General features: G+C 45.0%; 1 protein-coding gene across 2 annotated transcripts in view; it reads left to right on the forward strand.

Annotated features, from left to right (window-relative positions):
- The window catches only part of si (sucrase-isomaltase (alpha-glucosidase)), a 194,663-nt gene that overhangs the window by 88,650 nt on the left and 86,857 nt on the right, over positions 1 to 19,156 (forward strand). For both annotated transcript variants that reach the window (XM_055646336.1, XM_055646337.1), the window contains 4 exons: positions 1,900 to 2,024; positions 2,690 to 2,778; positions 3,315 to 3,364; positions 18,045 to 18,218. In XM_055646336.1, coding sequence (XP_055502311.1) covers positions 1,900 to 2,024; positions 2,690 to 2,778; positions 3,315 to 3,364; positions 18,045 to 18,218 — 438 coding nt within the window. The remainder of the gene's footprint in view (positions 1 to 1,899; positions 2,025 to 2,689; positions 2,779 to 3,314; positions 3,365 to 18,044; positions 18,219 to 19,156) is intronic.

The raw sequence follows: 19,156 nt of genomic DNA on the forward strand, positions 1-19,156 counted from the left end.
AGCCCCGCGACGGCGACGGTGAGTTGTAGCACCAGAGTCCCCGGCTTCTTCCTGTTGTAGGCCGCTCCTCGTTGCGGCCCCAACGACAACGGAAACCCGACGAGAAAAGGTCGAGTCTCCAGTGCAGGGAGAGATTTAAAAAAGTTTCCCCCCCCCTCCCACCCCACCCCCACCCCCCCCACACACACACACCCCAACAAAAAATAACAAAAACTACATTAAAACACAGACAGAAAATAAAAAAACGCGGACAGACTGCAGAGGCCGCTGCTGGCCAGAGCCGCGCCGCCCACCGGATAAAGTGCAAACTCCACGCAGACAGCACCCAAGGTCAGGTTCGAACCCGGGTCTCTGGTGCTGTGAGGCAGCTGCTGCAAGTTATGGAGTGTAGATCCCCTGCTGTGTCCAGCAGCTACGTTGGGGAATCTGTCAGCCGAAGTTTAGACTTGGCAAAGAGACAGTGAATCCATTTGTTTGAACACAACTGCAAGGGACCATGTGTAAGTTAACTCGGTTTACTGAGTTAATTCAGTTTATGTCAATGTTTGAAGCTGTTTAGAGATGTTTTAAGTATTTGTATATTTTAATCTTCATTTTTAAGATCTTTTAAATCGTTTTTTTGGATAAATTTGAGATTGTTTTAAATGCTGGTGACATTCAGATATATTGAAAAGGCAAGTGCTGGAGGAGCTCAACTAGTCAGACAGCATCTTTGGAGGGAATGGACAAACGACATTTCGGCTCAGGACCCTTCTTCAGACTGATTCTGACCCCAAACATCGCCTATGCTTTCATTCCAAAGTTGTTAATGAAGGAATGACGGTGGAAGAGCAGTGGCAGGAATTTCTGGGCATAATCCCGAAGATACAGGATCATTTCATTCCAAAGAGGAAGAAAGATTCTAAGGGGAGTAAGAGGCAACCGTGGATGACAAGGGAAGTTAGGGATGGAATAAAACTAAAAGATAAGGTGCCACAGAAGGCAGTCAAGGCCAATTCACTGGATGAATTTAAAAGAGAGTTAGATAGAGCTCTAGGGGCTAGTGGATTCAAGGTATATTTGAAACTTACAAAATTCTTAAGGGGTTGGACAGGCTAGATGAGAAAGATTATTCCCGATGTTGGGGAAGTCCAGAACTAGGAATCACAGTTTAAGGATAAGAGGGAAGTATTTTAGGACCGAGATGAAAAAAATAATTTTTTACACAGAGAGTGGTGAATCTGTGGAATTCTCTGCCACAGAAGGTAGTTGAGGCCTGTCCATTGGCTATATTTAAGAGGGAGTTAGATGTGGCCCTTGTGGCTAAAGGGATCAGGGGGTATGAAGAGAAGACAGGGATGGGATACTGAGTTGGATGATCAGCCATGACCATATCGAATGGCGGTGCAGGCTCGAAGGGCCGAATGGCCTACTCCTGCACCTATTTTCTATGTTTCTATGATCACAATGAAGGGCCAAATGGCCCTTCCTGCACCTATTTTCTATGCATGACACAGCGATAGAGTTGCGGCCTTACAGGCCCCGATTCGATCTTGACTCCTGGTGCTGTCTGTACTGAGTTTGCATGTTCTCCCCATGACCCGCGTGGGTATTCTCCGGGTGCTCCGGTTTCATCCCACGCTCCAAAGGCTTAGAGGTTTGTAGTTTAACTGGCTTCTGTAAAAGTTGTCCTCGTGTCTAGAATAGTACCCGTGTATAGATGGTCGCTGGCCAACGTGGTCCCGATGGGCCGAAGGGCCTGTTTCCTCGCGGTATCTCTAAAAACGCAACTTAAAAGCAAAAAGAAACGAGGTTAAGAATATTAAATATTCTCGTATGCATTAGAGGTCACCTAACCCTGTGCAATTCTAAATATAACAATAGGTATCTATGTCTTTACAACTTTTATTGTTAAATTAGGGTGCTGCTGTAACACTTCGAAAGCAGTTTGTAGATATGGTTCTACCAGCGGATAAACTGGGACTACATGTCAGAGGAGGATTTATCTTCCCTACACAACAGCCAGCCAAAACTACATTTTATAGGTATGTGTAGCTGGATTTATGATTTGTTTTACTGAAGTTAAACATGTTCGATTACAATATCACAGATAATGAAGTTATCACAGACATGCATCTTATAAATTTTATCTGTAATTTTCCATTGACTCCGATAACACCTCACGCTGCCTCGGCAAGGCCAACATCATAATCAAGGACAAATCGCACCCTGGCCGCTCCCTCTTCTCCCCTCTCCCATCAGGCAAAAAGTATTGAAGTGTGAAAACAGACACCTCCACGTTCGGGGACAGTTTCTTCCCAGCTGGTATCAGGTGACAGAACCATCCTACCAACAACTAGACAGCAGTCATGGGCTACTATCTACCCCATTGGAGACCCTCAGACTATCTTTGATCGGACTTTACTGGACTCTATCTTGCACTAGACGTTATTCACGTTATTTCCTTCATCATGTATCTGTACATTGTGGACGGCTCGATTGTAATCATCTATGATGTTTCCGCTGACTGGTTAGCACGCAACAAAAGCTTTTCACTGTACCTCGGTACATGTGATGTGCATGACAATAAGCTAAATTCAAAGTAATCATGTATAGTCTCTTTGACTGGATAACATGTGACAAAAGCTTTTTGCTGTACCTGGGACGAGTGGGATTAATAAACTGAACTAAATATTCTGCTGATTTTCAGTCGGAAGAAGCCTCTCAGTCTCCTCATTGCCCTTGATGAACAAGGAAAGGCCAGTGGAGATTTATTCTGGGATGACGGAGAAACCAAAGGTAGTGTACAAGATACTTCAGCAACCTATAACACAGCGAACGGTGACTTTGAATGTGGAATGGCTACCAAACTAATTCTGATCAGATAAATAATCTTTAGCAGAATAACTATTTGTTCAGATGGATGTAGATGTCATTTCTAATTGTTATCACTCCTTTTAGCTGTTAACTACTGTTTGTCATCTTTATTAGAGTCATAGAGTGATACAGTGTGGAAACGCCTTTCGGCCCAACTTGCCCGCACCGACAAACATGTCCCAGCTACATTAGTCCCACCTGCCCGCGTTTGGCCCATACCCCTCCAAACCTGTCCTATCCATGTACCTGTCTAACTGTTTCGTAAATGTTGGGATAGTCCCAGCCTCAACTACCTCCTCCAATGATGCGATCTTTTAGTTGTTCTTTATCGTTAGTCCTGATTTTTTTTTTTTTTTTTAAATATCACTGCAACATAATATGATTAGTTTAAACTCAAATTATTCATGCCCATCACTGAAATGATGTGTGTAGTAATTTGCGCTGGTTTTATGTTGCAGATACGTTCGAAAAGGAAATGTACATTCTCTACCATTTTTCAATTATGGAGGTTGGTCTTGATTCATTTACAATTTCTAAAAGTTATTATATTCCACACTTGCTCGTACGTTCATGCAGGGAACACGCAACTGTTCACAGAGATTTGTGATGGGGAATATATGTACACTTTATAGCTGCGCTGGTGTCGACTGCTGCCAGTAAGATTTGTAATTCTGGAGTTTCTGCAAATATATCAGTCGATGTTCATTCGCCATTCTGTGGAAATGTTAATATTTGATAGCCTATCGGTTATCAACAAAACTGATTCAGATAAGTACTTGGAGGAAAATCAGATCTCATGACTTGCCTCAACAACGTCTTATTGTCCCAATCAATAGGCGATTTATGAAGTAAGTGTGGTCCATCTAAATCTGCAGGAGGGCACTGAAGATGGACACACAATGCTGGAGTAACTCAGCGGGACAGGCAGCATCTCTGGAGAGAAGGAATGGGTGACGTTTCGGGTCGAGACCCTTCTTCAGACCTTTGAATGTGCATTCCTCACGAGAGCCTGAAGAAGGGTCTCGACCCGAAATGTTATCCATTCCTTCTCTCCACAGAGTTACTCCAGCATTGTGTGTCTTCTTCGGTGTAAACCAGCATCTGCAGTTCCTTCCTACACAATATATCAGCACAGTTACTCCAGCATTGTGTGCTGGAATACAGGACCACCACCGCTGCAGTGGGGGAGTTGGCATTGGGCCAATTTCTTTCTGATGTTATCACTATCCTGCTCCCATTTCATGTGCAAGCCTCTATAACTCTCCAGACTAATGAGAGGAAAATAACATTCCCCCCACCCTGGAACCAGCTCCACCATTCCGTAAGACGTACCATACACACGGCGGCATGGTGGCGCAGCGGTAGAGTTGCTGCCTTTACAGCACCAGAGACCCAGGTTCGATCCTGTCTAAGCATGCTGTCGGTATGGAGTTTGTACATTCTCCCTGTGGCCGTATGCTCCAGTTACCTCCCACATTCCAAAGGCGTGCAGGATTGTCGGTTTATTTGCTTCGGTAAAGGTCCTAAATTGTCCCGAGTGCGTAGAATGGTATTAGTGGTCAGTGGCGGCTCGGTTGGCCAAAGGCCTTGTATCTTTGCTGTATCTCCAAACTAAAGTAAACCCACATTTTTCCTATATCCCATAAATTCTTTTGTTGTCTAAATGTATTTTTCACAGCCTTAAAATTAACACTTGACCTTGCAAACAATTGTCGTTGGTGGAAGAGAGTTCTGAACCTCCAACCTTCTGTAGAAGTGTTTTCTAATTTCATGCCTGATAGACCGGCCCTGGACTCTGCCCCCCCGGATGTACATTTCCAAGTAGTTTCTTTCTACTCCAGCAACTAGCTTTAATACTTTCAATCAAATAACTCTTTTATTTTCCCACTTCCAAGACACAATACCTTGAGTTTCAAAAAATCACACCTTTCTCATTGTCAGGGTGGCACAGTAGCGCAGCGGTAGAGATGCTGCCTTTTACGGGGCTTGCAGCGCCAGAGACCCGAGTTCGATCCTGACTACAGGTGCTGTCCGCACAGAGTTTGTACGTTCTCCCCGTGACCGCGTGGGTTTTTCTCCCAAGATTTTCCATTTTTCCTCCCACACTCAAGACCCACAGGTTTGAGGGTTAATTGAATAGAATTTGAATAGAAATTATTTGCCACACAACCAGGGTCGGTGGAATTTGGGTTGTCAGCAGCGGTACAATAATAAAGAACACACAACCACAATAAAAATGTAACACAAACATCCACCACAGCATTCATCACTTGGCCAGTCCTCCCCCGTGGTCGGGACCTCCACCCTCCGCAGCCGTTGCTGCGGGCGTCCAGATGGTAAGCGACAAAGTCAAAGTCAAGGTAAGTCCAGGATTGGCCCTTCCCCACTGGAGACCGCGGCTTCAGGCTGGTGTAGGCCGCAGGCCGGCGGTCGAAGATTTAAGGTTCCCGCCGCGCCGCAGCCAGAAGCCCCGCAGACTGCAGGGCCGGTGGTCAAAGCTCCCCTCCAGGGGTGATGGGCAGTCCATGCCGCACCCGCGGTAGAAGTTGGCCGCGGGCCGGCCGTGATGGCTTCTTCTTCCCCCGGGTCCCCCACGAGGGATCCCGGGCTGTGGACGCCGCGCCATCTGGAGCTCTGCAGACCGCGGCTTCAGGCTGCCGGCTGCCTCGGGCCAGCGAAACGGAGCGCTCCCCTCCAGCGAGCCCCAGCAAGGGCTCACCCGCTCCACGCCGAGAGTCCACGCTGCGCCCGCCGCTGAAGCCCCCGGGCGCGTCTCCGGAAAAGGCCGCGCCGATCCTCGTTGTTAGGCCACGGGGGAGGCGACCTGGAAAAAGTCGCCTCTCCGTGGAGGAGGCGACCAAAGCGGTTTTTCCCCCTCACTCCCCCACACAAGACACACAAAGGAATATTAAAACAAACTTTAAAACATACTAAAAATTGAAAAGACTAACGCGCTGCTGACAGGCGCAGCCGCTGCAGCGCCCCCTACGAATAGCTATTGGCTTGGCATAAATGTAACATTGTCCCTAGTGTGTGTGTAGGATAGTGTTAGTGTGTGTGGATCGCTCGTTGGTGCAGACCCTGTGGCCAGTTTCCACGCTGTATCGCTAAACTAAACTAAACTATATACATCGTACTGGGAATTGCATACTGCACCACTTGCAAAGTCAATGTATACTTGCCAAGATGTGATGTCAAGAGAAGACAGCAATGTTGTTTGCAGCAAGTTTATTTAGAGAGCTGCTTTGGAGTGGGAGGACTGATTATACTTGTATTGTCTTTTTTATTGTTTTGAAACATTTTTTAACTATCACTTTTTCCATATTTCTGAAATGGGCTGTAATCTTTCAGGAAAATTGTGGGTCAGCACTTTTCTCATTTAAAGTGAATTAGAAACATAGACAATAGGTGCAAGAGGAGGACATTCAGCCCTTCGAGCCAGCACTGACATTCATTGTGATCGTGGCTGATCATCCACAATCAGTAACCCGTCGCTGCCTTTTCCCCATACCCCTTGATTCCGCTAGCACCTAGAGCTCTCTTTTAAATTCATCCAGTGAATCGACCTCCACTGCCGAAGGACCTGCAACTGTACAACTGCAGAAGGACTTCTTTACTCCTATACTCAAATCCTCTTATTATGAAGGCCAACATGCCATTGGCTTTCTTCACTGCCTGCTATACCTGCATGTTTTTTCACACAGAGAGAACTTTTTTTCACACAGAGAGTGGTGAATCTCTGGAACTCTCTGCCACAGAGGGTAGTCGAGGCCAGTTCATTGGCTATATTTAAGAGGGAGTTAGATGTGGCCCTTGTGGCTAAGGGGATCAGAGGATATGGAGAGAAAGCAGGTACGGGATACTGAGTTGGATGATCAGCCATGATCATATTGAATGGCGGTGCAGGCTCGAAGGGCCGAATGGCCTACTCCTGCACCTAATTTCTATGTTTCTATGTTTACTTTCAGTGACTAGTGCACAAGGACACCCAGGTCTCGTTGCACTTCCCTTTGTCCTAATCTGACGCCATTGAGATAATAATCTGCCTCCTTGTTCTTGCCGCCAAAGTGGATAACCTCACATTTATCTCCACTATACTGCATCTGCCATGCATCGGCCCACTCACTCAACCTGTCCAAGTCACCCTGCAACCTCCTAGCATCCTCTTCACAGTTCACACTGCCACCCAGCTTTGTGCCATCTGCAAATTCGCTGGTGTTACTTTTAATTCCATCATCTAAATCATTAATATATATTGTAAATAGTTGCGGCCCCAGCACCGAGCCTTGCGGCACTCCACTCGCCACTGCCTGCCATTCTGACAGGAATCCGTTTATTCCCACTCTTGGTTTCCTGTCTGCCAACCAATTCTCTATCCATGTCAATATCTTACCCCCAACACCATGTGCTCTAATTTTGCCCACTAATCTCCTGTAGGACCTTATCAAAGGCTTTCTGAAAGTCCATATACATACATCCACTGGCTCTCCTTCATCCATTTTACTTGTCACATCCTCAAATTCCAGAAGATCAGTCAAGCAGGATTTCCCCTTCATAAATCCATGCTGACATGGACTAATCCTTTTACTGCTATCCAAATGCGCCATTATTACTTATTTAATAATTGACTCCAGCATCTTCCCCACCACGGATGTCAGGCTAACTGGTCTATAATTCCCTGATTTCTCTCTTGCTCCTTTCTTGCAAAGTGGGATAACATTAGCTACCCTCCAATCCACAGGAACTGATCCTGAATCTATAGAACATTGGAAAATGATCACCAATGCATCCACGATTTCCAGAGCAACCTCCTTGACTACCCTGAGGGAAACCATCAGGCCCTGGGGATTTATCAGCTTTGAGTCCACCCAATACTATTTCTCGCCCAATGCAAACTTCTTTCAGTTCCTCTGTCTCCCTAGATCCTCTGTCCTCTAGTACATCTGGGAGATTGTTTGTGTGTTCCATAGTGAAGACAGAACCAAAGTACCTGTTCAACTCTTCTGTGATTTCCTTGTTCCCCATTTCACCTGTGTCTGCCTTTAAGGGACCCACATTTGTCTTTACTAATCTTTTTCTCTTAACATACCTAAAGAAGCTTTTACTATCCTTCTTTATATTCTTGGTGAGCTTACCTTCGTACTTCATCTTTTCATCCGGTATTGCCCTTTTTGTTACCTTCTGATGTCCCTTGAAAGTTTCCCAATCCTCTGGCTTCCGGCTACTCTTTGCTATGTTATGCACCTTTTCTTTTAGTTTTCTACCATCCCTAACTTCCCTTGTCGGTTGCCTCTTACTCCCCTTAGAATCCCTCTTCCTCCTTGGAATGAAATGATCCTGCATCTTCTGGATTATGCCCAGAAATTCCTGCCATTGCTGTTCCACCGTCATTCCTGCCAGGATCTTTTTCCAGTCGACCTTGGCCAGTGGCCAGCTCCACTCTCATGCCTTCATAGTCCTCTTTGTTCAACTGCAACACTGACACTTCTGATTTAACCTTCTCCTTCTCAAATTGCTGGTTAAAACTAATCATATTATGGTCACTACCTCCTAGCGGTTCCTTTACTTTGAGTTCCCTTTATTAAATCTGGTTCATCACACAACATTAAATCCAGAAATGCCTCTCTCTGTTAGGCTCCAATACAAGCATGCTCTAAGAATCCATCTTGGAAGTACTCAACAAACTCCCCATCTTGGGGTCCAGAACCAACCGGATGTTCTCAGTCTACCTGCATATTGAAATCTCCCTTAACCACAGTGGCATTACCTTTGTTACATGCCAATTTTAACTCCTGCTGCAACTTGCACCCTAAATCCAGGCTACTGTTTTGGGGCCTGTAGATAACTCCCATTTTTCATCCCTCACCAACAGAGCTATCCCACCTCCTCTGCCCACCTGCCTGTCATTTCTATAGGACGTAACCCTGAATATTTAGTTCCCTGCCCCGATCCTCCTGCAGCCATGTCTCTGTAATACCCACAATATCATATCTACCAATCTCTAACTGTGCTTCAAGCTCATCCACTTTACTTCTTATACTTTGCGCATTCATATATAATACTTTTAACCCATTACTCACCTCATCTTTCACATTGATTCCTATTTCACTTGGTAATACTCTCCTATCCCTTCGTGAGCTTTTTGTCCTGTTAATTCCAGTGTCTTTTTTAACTTTTCCTATACTCTCTTTCCCTTCAACTCTATCCTTGTATTTCCAATTTGTCCCCCCCCCCATGCCAACCAGCGATCACCCATTTTATCGTCCACGCTAGGGGCAATTTGCAGAAGCCAATTAACCTATAAATCTTACACGTCTTTGGGATGGGGGAGTCAAACCGGTGAACCCAGAGGAAACCCATGTGATCATTGGGAGAACGTCCAAACTCCTCACACAGACAGCGCCGGTGGACAGGATCAAACGTAGATATCTGGTGCTGTGAGGCAGCAACTATACCAGTTGTGCCAATTTTGTTGCATGTGCTTGCAATCTGACATTGATGACATTGGTTGGTCCTGCCAAATTCCTTGATAGTTTAAATAGAGAGACATAGAAAATAGGTGCAGGAGTAGGCCATTCGGCCCTTCGAGACAGCACCGCCATTCATTATGATCATGTATAATCATCCAAAATTAGTACCCTGCTTTCTCCCCATATCCATTGATTCCGTTAACCCTAAGAGCTAAATCTAACTATCTAAATCTAAACCCTTAATAATCTTATACGTTTCAATAAGATTCCCTCTCATCCTTCTAAACTCCAGAGTATACAAGCCCAGCCGCTCCATTCTCTCTGCATATGACAGTCCCGCTATCCCAGGAATTAACCTTGTAAATCTACGCTGCGCTCCCTCAATAGCAAGAATGTCCTTCCTCAAATTAAGGGACCAAAACTGCACACAATACCAGGTGTGGCGTCATTAGGGCCCTGTACAACTGTAGAAGCACCTCTTGGCTCCTATACTTAACTCCTCTTGTTATGAAGGCCAACATGCCATTTGTTTTCTTCACTGCCTGCTGTACCTGCATGCTTACTTTCATAGACTGATGTACAAGGACACCCCAGAACCCATTGTACTTCCCTTTTTTCCAACTTGACACCATTTAGATAATAATAATCTGCCTTCCTGTTTTTGCTACCAAAGTGGATAACCTCACATTTATCCACATTAAACTGCATCTGCCATGCGTCTGCCCACTCACCCAACCTCTCCACGAATGTCCTTCCATGCAGGGGTGGGACAAAGCCTAACAGGTCATAGGTAAACAAAGGTGACGGGGGGGAGTTGATAGGCAGATGCTTGGACAAAGGTTAGAAATGAACACTGGCTAGGCGTGAGTTAAAAGGAATGTGAAGGTAGAGGATTTGATGTAATGCAAATTGTTTAGGTGAAAGTGGAGGGGAGGGCAGAGATAGGTGCAAACTCAGCCAGGACTCAAGGAAGGGGGGTGGTGGAAGAAGGGGTGGACTTATAGGGGAGAAAGGGAAGGGGGTGTTTTGCAGAGGTTAGAGAATTCAAAAATTTCTCCTCATCTCCACAACAGTTCTTTCATAAAATATTTCACGTTGATGAGCTCTGATTTTTGACTTTGTTATAGACTGGGAATGGATTTTCATCATCTTGAATACTCATCTTGAATACTCCCCCAGCAACCCCCTTTCCTCCCCTGACCCTCGCCCTCAATCGGAGTTTGGATGTTCTCCCAGTGTGGGTTTTCTCTGGGTGCTCTGGTTTCCCCCAAAGACGTACAGTTTTGTAGGTTAATTGGCTTTGGTAAATTGCAGAATTACCCCTAGTGTGTAGGATTAGTGTTAATCGCTGGTCGGCAAGGACTCGGTGGGCCGAAGGGCCTTATTCCACGCTGTGCCTCCAAAGTAAAGTCTAAGCCTTAGTGTGCAGACACCTCCTCCACCATCCCAATCACCTTGCTCTCTTTTGTTCATCTCCCATTCCTGTGTTCCATGTTTCCCTTTTATCCTCCACCTTCCTCCTTTCCCCAATCCCTTCCACCAATATCTCTCACTCCGGCTTTTACACTTCACTCTTATCTTACCACCATGTTAACTCTTTTTTATCCCTGCCACGTACTCCATCCATCTCTCCTAGCCAGACCCCCTCCCCACACCTGTATCCACCTATCACTTGCAAGGCTTTGCTCCCTCTTCCTGCTCCCCCCTCCTCCCCTCCACTCCACTCCACCAGTCCAATAAAGGGTTCCAAACAAAAACGCAAACACATCGCCTGTCACTTGGCTCCACGGATGCTGCCTGACCTGCCGAGTTCCTCCAGCCTTTAATTTTTGCCTCTTGATCTTGCTTGGGTTTTGGTTTCATTTTTAAAGACTTTCACCTCTTTTCGGAAATGTCGGGCTAGAAGTTGTCAATATGTAACATTGATTTACCTCTTTTTATTTTCTAATCTTTTCTCATGTTTATGAATTCATGTAACTTACTTTATCAACTTAAGAAGGTTATTGTCTATGAATGTCAAGGATTTGTGCTTATTGACAAGTTCCAAGATCACATCACGTAATATATATTGAACTAGAAATTCTTTTGCATAAAACGAGCACAATCCTGGTATGAGCCTGTATGTTCTCTTTTTTTTGACATTGCATGTTATTGTTCTGGAAAGCATCATTTAATGGTTAATGGTGATTTTATTGTCACATGTGAAAAATGCAAACACTGTGAAATTCATGTTCTTAAAGTTCTTTAGCTGTCTTTGCATGGAGTCGCATCCAACATATTTCTGCCCATTTTTACTATTTTTTGTTTGTGTCATTATGGAAAAAAAACTATTCACGTCGCTAGGTTCAGCCTAAGTTATCGGCAAACTTTATATTGATCTCAAAGTACTGGAGTAATTCACCATCTCCCAGTTAAAAAAAAAATCAGTTCAGTCTCTGTTTCCTTCAATGACCTCATAGTCTGAAGAAAGGTCCCATCCCGAAACATCACCAACCCATGCCCTCCAGAGATGCTGCCTTACCTAGTGAGTTACTTAGCACTTTGTGTTCAATGCAAGATTCCATTATCTGCTCTTCATGGTGTCTTGGTGTACTGATCTCCAAGATTTCTATATGTTTTCATTAAAACTGAATGGAATTGTGGAGCTAACAATGAGGGATCATCACTACTAACCATTTGACTCCAAGACTGGAAAGATGCCAGCACCAACAACGGAGAGTTCATCACAGACCCTACAGTGAAACCACCGGGTTTTGACCTCCATCGCAAGCAATGACTAACCCTGAACAGAATCCGCACCCTCCATGCAAGAACAGCCCATCACCTGCATAAGTGGGGGATGACAGACAGCCCTGCTTGCGACTGCGGACATCCAGACCAGACCATCCCACACATCGTGTATGACTGCTCACTGAGGCTTTTCCCTGGTGGCATCAAAGCCATCCACCCAGTAACTGATGCTGTCCTGGCCTGGATGTCTACCCTTGATCTACAACTTTAGGCTGTGCACGCCATATGCAAGAAGAAGACTACTAACCATCTCCCCCATCTTAAAAAAAAATAATCCATCAACTCTCTGCATCAATCAATTAATGAGCTCCTACTGTAGCTTCCCCCTGAAGGGGCCATACCTTCTTGCCCTTGTTCCCAGATCCAGCATGTATTTTTAACAGCAAACGGTTATGGAGAGAAGGCAAGAGAATGGGGTTGAGAGGGAAAGACAGACCAACCATGATTGGATGGTGGAGTAGACTTGATGGGCCGAATGGCCCAATTCTGCTCCTAGATCTTATGAACACCTTGTCTGTCACCACTTCCAAGGCACAGTGTACCATCATGGTGGGGAAGAATGCCTTTGAAAAGCAAGTAGTCCTTATTTTCATACCAGGCTACCAACACAAATGCTTTCATGCAACATCATTTATTTAGTTTAGTTTAAAGATGCCACATGGAAACATGTCCTTTGGTCCATCATGTCATAGAATCACAGAGTAATACAGTGTGGAAACAGACTCTTTGGGCCAGCTTGCCAACACCGGACAATATGTCCCAGCTGCATCGATCCATCTGCCCGTGTTTGGTCCACATCTATGTCAGTGCCGACTGGCGGTCAGCCATCTATCTTACACACTAGGGTCAATTTTACAGAAGCCAATTAACCTAGAAACCTGTACGCCTTTGGAATGTGGCAGGAAACTGGAGCACCTGGAGAAAACCCACGCAGTCACAGAGAGAACGAACAAACTCAGTATAGACAGCACCCATGGTCAGGATCGAACCCAGGTGTCTGGCACTGTAAGGCAGCAACTCGACCACTGCGCCACCTATCTTATGACCCGAACGTGGCAATTCTTCCATTATGCGGTCTTCATAACGATTGAAACACTGGTCATTTTAGTTCCATGTATATACAGGCCAGCTAGCCTTAAACTGGTGCATATTGCCATTTTGAGCAATGGCTGTCTGCTTCAATTCTGAAGTATCTGTTCCCACTCACTTTAAGACCTGCAAATGAAGCTCAAATTGTGCAGATCAGCAATTTAAATAATAAATGATGGGGCTTTACTGGATCCATGAGATCAGCTCATAGTCTGACACTGCAGCATTTAGCCTTTTAATGATTATGAAAGGAACCCAAAGAGACTGAAGCATAATAGATAAATTCATAATGTGCAACTCCTGAAGTAACTCATTTCCCCTCCTCTTAAGTGGATAGAATATTGTTGCAGGTTTAGAGATACAGTGCAGGCATAGGCCCTTCAGCACACCGAGTCCGCACCGACCAGCAATCCCCCCACATTAACTCTACCCTAGTCAAGAGTGTTTTCACAGAGGAAACCATTTTTCACACAGAGAGTGGTGAATCTTTGGAATTCTCTGCCACATATGGTAGTTTAGGCCAGTTCATTGGCTATATTTAACATAGAAACATAGAAATTAGGTGCAGGAGTAGGCCATTCGGCCCTTCTAGTCTGCACCGCCATTCAATATGATCATGGCTGATCATCCAACTCAGTATCCCGTACCTGCCTTCTCTCCATACCCTCTGATCCCTTTAGCCACAAGGGCCACATCTAACTCCCTCTTAAATATAGCCAATGAACTGAATTTAAGAGGGAGTTAGATGTGGCCCTTTTGGCTAAAGGGATCAGGGGGTATGGAGAGAAGGCAGGGACAGGATACTGAGTTGGGTGATCAGCCATGATCATATTGAATGGTGGTGCAGGCTCGAAGGGCCGAATGGCCTACTCCTGCACCTATTTTCTATGTTTTATTGTCATTGTCCCAGACAGAACAATTAAATTCTTAATTGCAGCAACACATCACAATATGTAAACATAGTACACTGTAAACAATACAATAATGAGTGGGGAAAAAAACACTACACACACCAGGGACAATTTTGCATTTACACCAAGCCAACTACCTACAAACCTGTACATCTTTATAGTGCGAAGATCTCAGAGGAAACCCACACAGGTCATGTGGAGAACATACAAACTCTGCACAGACAGCACCCGTGGTCAGAATCGGACCCGAGTCCCTGGCGCTGTAAGGCAGCACCTGTACCACCATGCCACAGAAGCCAGCTTTGCCTGCTTTTGGCTCCATGCTTATTGAATTGCTCAGAGGCCAGAGAAGAGCAAAAATTAGATCAACACTGTATTTGTCAATTCAGCTTAACTTGTTTCAACCAGAGATGGGAGCAGCGAATTTTTGAATTGGTGTACGCTGGATTTTACCCTGAAAGTAATGGTGAGACTAAAGGGCGTGTCCCACTTGCATGCGATTGCTGGCGTTTAGCACGACCAAGCGGAGGTCGCGCGTGATGTCATTTCGGTCATGCTTACAAATCAGCTGGGCAGGAGGCGGGCCGACTGAATTTGGGCGTCGCACTGCATCGGGCGGTGACGTCATCATGCAACGCCACGCGCTAGGCGTACGCCGTCAAGATGCTGCATACGACCGCAATGCGCCTGCGAGTGTATGCGGGCTGACAGGCCGTTGGCGAGCGAAGATTTCGGTCACTGCAGGAATTTCGGAGCCCCGCGCGATGTCGGGACCAGCCCGCATAACACCATACCCCTCCGCGCTTCTAAGTGGGACCAGCCCCGCACGGCCATACGGTGCCCGTACGCCTCAAGCAACCACGAGGTCGCGTAATTTGCGAGCCAAGGTCGTGTAAGTGGGACAGGCCCTTTATCCACCAAATAACAGTAATAGTCTGAGTTGTGTCGCAGAAATGGCATCTCATTATCTAACTTACTATTGCTATATAGTTGTTCCATTTGCACAATACAAACCAAAAGGAGCTAAGCCCACTATAGTCAGCAGGACAGGCAGTGGAGAGAAGGGATGGGTGATGATTCGGGTCGAGACCCTTCTTCAGGCTGGCAGTCAAGGGAGAGGGGGGACATAGAGATAAGGGGAAGATGTGAAAAAACAGCAGATCAAAGTAGTCGATGATCAAGGAAATGTAGAATGGATCATTGTAAGCTGAGGGGAAGGTGGACAGTGAAACTTGTCAAAGAACTAGGGTGGGGAAGGGATGGAGAGAGGGAGGGAAAGCAAGGGTTCCTTGAAGTTAGAGAAGTCAATGTTCATACCGCAGGGTTGTAAGCTGCCTAAGCAAAATATGAGGTGCTGTTCCTCCAATTTGGAGTTAGGCAGTGGAGGAGGCCCAGGACAGAAAGGTCAGTATGGGTATGGGAGTTAAAGTGTTTAGCAACCGGGAGATCACGTCTGCCTGAGCGGAGGCATCTGCAGTTCCTTCCTGCACACATATATATAGTCTCTTGAGTCTTGTCTAGTGGAAGTTCTCATTTGAACAATATGGTAAGTATTAATTTCTGCAAATCGACCTTGTTGGAACTGGGAATTAAGAGTGAGCGTAGAGGCTAATCCCTTCAGGTATTGTAGGAGTTTTTTTTTTAATGGAATGTACCTTTCTCCTTTCTGTCTCCCTTTCTGTCGCTGAAAATACAATCATTGTCGTGCCCTCATTATTTATTTTTCTGAATCTATTTTGAATATCAATCCACTTGCTTCTCAGTTCCAGCGCTCCTCAGTTGCATGTCCTTGAATTCGGTTTGTTAAGATGCACAGCTGCTTGTTCAGTTCATCCAAGTTCCCGTGCCCTAGTTCTCTCTCTGTGCAATGTCAACTTGCAACTTCGACAAGAAAAGACAGTGAACACGCAGCCGCTATTATTTGCTTGTCTGCGGTAAAAGTGAACCCATTAATGTGAGCCATTCTGATCCCAATGAATGTAAAATTGAAGCGATTCTGATCAGAATGAATGAATGGTTGAATCATTTTTATGGTTGCTCTTTCAGTAGACCACAACCTTTATTTGTTTATTAACAAGGTCCAGGTTTAATATTGTCACGTGTACAGTGGAAGCGTTGTTTTGCATGCTATTCAATCAGTTCAGATAATACGAAACATAAATACAATCAAGTCAAACTCAAGATTCAAGATTCAAGAGAGTTTATTGTCATGTGTCCCTGATAGGACAATGAAATTCTTGCTTTGCTTCAGCACAACAGAACATGGTAGGCATTGACTACAAAACAGATCAGTGTGTCCATATACCATTATATAAATATATACACACATGAATAAGTACACTGATAAAGTGCAGATAACAGATAATGGGCTATTAATGTTCAGAGTTTTGTCCGAGCCAAGTTCAATAGCCTGATGGCTGTGGGGCAGTAGCTATTCCTGAACCTGGTCGTTGCAGTCTTCAGGCTGAAGGTAGCAGGGAGATGAGTGTGTGGCCAGGATGGTGTAGGGCCCTTGATGATACTGCCAGCCTTTTTGAGGCTGCGATAGATCCCCTCGATGGAAGGGAGGTCAGAGCCGATGATGGACTGGGCAGTGTTTACTACTTTTTGTAGTCTTTTCCTCTCCAGGGTGCTCAAGTTGCCGAACCAAGCCACGATGCAACTGGTCAGCATGCTCTCTACTGTGCACCTGTAGAAGTTAGAGAGAGTCCTCCTTGACAAACCGACTCTCCGTAATCTTCTCAGGAAGTAGAGGCGCTGTTGTGCTTTCTTGATAATTGCATCAGTGTTCTCGGACCAGGAAGGATCTTCAGAGATGTGCACGCCCAGGAATTTGAAGCTCTTGACCCTTTCAACCATCGACCCGTTGATATAAACTGGTGCAGTAGGTAGAACTAAGAGGAAGATACAGAGTGCAGAATATAGTTCTCAGAGTTGTTGTGTATCAAAGATAGACGCAAAATACTGGGGTAACTCAACAGGCCAGGCAGCATCTCTGGAGAAAGTTGATTGGTGGTGTTTCGGGTCGGGACCCTTCTTCAGACAGATTCTAGGGGAGGAAGACCTGGAAGCAAGAAAAGTCCGGGACAAATCTGGGCCACCAACAGATAACCCCAGGCAGGGAGCTTCCCTGATAGGCTGATCGTTGACTAGGGACAGAGTGATCCCAAGAGAGATACATTGTTGTGAACTGTGGAACTGGTTAGCTGACTTGTAGTGGAGGAGGAGGAGTGGGGGGAGCGTTTTCCAAAGTTACCTAAAATAAGAGAACTCAACGTTCCACAGACAAAGTCCAATGTCTGCGTAGGGTTCGAGGTGAATTGGAAAGTGACTTGGCTTATGGAAGGACCGTTCACAAGCCTGACCATTCTGAAGCTGTCACTCACTCTGGTGGCGGGTGATTTCCAGCTTCCGAACTTTCTGCCGGATGAGAGCAGGGAGAAGAAAGAATGACCGGTTCTGGGATGAGTCTTCGATTATGTCGGTCTGCGTGAAGTGTCGATGGAATCAGGGATGGGGTAGACTGGCTCGGCACGTGAACCTGACTAAAACTCGAATTACGGATTAGATGAAAGTTTATACTTTATAATTTTTACAAATTTCTCTCCATTGTTGTACTTTTAGTAAATTATTCCATTCTTCTTTATCATGCTTTTTCTACTTTTTTAAATTTCTCTTTCTTATTTTCTATCTATATAAAAAAAATACTAGAAGCAGAGTTAATATCAATCGATAATATTAGTAATGTAGGAATAATATACATGAAATGTTTTTAATATGATATGTACATGCCTCTAATAAAAAGATTTTTTTTTTTTAAAGGATTTGGGGATGGGAACTCTGGCCCAGGGGCTGAACTGGCCCTCTGTTTTATGTGAACAAACTCGCCTGGGAGAGATGCTTTCACATTTCTTTGTTTTTTTTCTAGAATATTCTACACATCAATGTAATGAAGAACGGATACACTGATGCAGACAACCTTTCATTTGAAGAAATAAGAATTTTTGGCATCTTGAGTGCTCCAAAATCTGTCAATGTAACCGAGGGCACTCAAGTTACAATGATACCCCCGGAAAATATCAATTATAATGCAGTCACTAAGGTAATGAAAACTTCTTTATAATATATGGTAGACAAAAGTGCTGGAGAAACTCAGCGGGTGCAGCAGCATCTATGGAGCGAAGGAAATAGGCAACGTTTCAGGCCTATTTCCTTTGCTCCATAGATGATGCTGCACCCGCTGAGTTTCTCCAGCACTTTAGTCCACCTTTCATTTTCCAGCATCTGCAGTTCCTTCTTAAACTCTTAGAGCAGATGGATCTAGGAGTGCAGGTGCATAGCTCCTTGAATGTTGCATCACAAGTAGTAAGGGTGGTCAAGAAGGCTTTTAGCACATTGTCCTTCATCAGTCAGTGTATTTTAGAATAAAAACTGGGAAGTTATGTTACAATTGGACAAGACTTTGGTGAGGCCAAATTTAGAGTATTGTGTTCAGTTTTGGTCACCTATTCGAGGAAGGATGTTCCCATCTAGGAGAGATTTAAAGGAATATGGGCCAAATGCAGGCAGGTGGGACGAGTGTAGCTGGGACACATTGGTCGGCATGTGCACGTTGGGCCGAAGGGCCTGTTTCCACATTGTCAGTATCTAAGATTTCAGCATCTGCAGTCCCATGAGTCTCCATTCTCTTTGTTAGCCTCTCGTTCTGTTTTTGTCACCCAGTGTCAGCTATTATGTTTGTTGAGATGTAATGGGTCGCGATAATTTACTGGATCCTATTCATAGCAAAGAACTCAAGCTTTGAATCTAATCTTGTACAATGAGCACAAAGTAAAAATAACGAACCTAAAATAACTATTGTGTTCAGTTCTGGGCACCATGTTAGAGGAAAGGTATTGTCAAGCTTGAATGGGTTCAGAGAAGATTGACGATGATGTTGCCAGGACTAGAGGGTGTGAGCTACAGGGAGAGGTTGAGTGGGCTGGGACTCTATTCCTTGGAGCGCAGGAGGATGAGGGGAGATCTTATAGAGGTGTACAA

Source organism: Leucoraja erinacea, chromosome 14, assembly GCF_028641065.1.
Source record: "Leucoraja erinacea ecotype New England chromosome 14, Leri_hhj_1, whole genome shotgun sequence".
Classification (NCBI taxonomy): Eukaryota; Metazoa; Chordata; class Chondrichthyes; order Rajiformes; family Rajidae; genus Leucoraja; species Leucoraja erinaceus.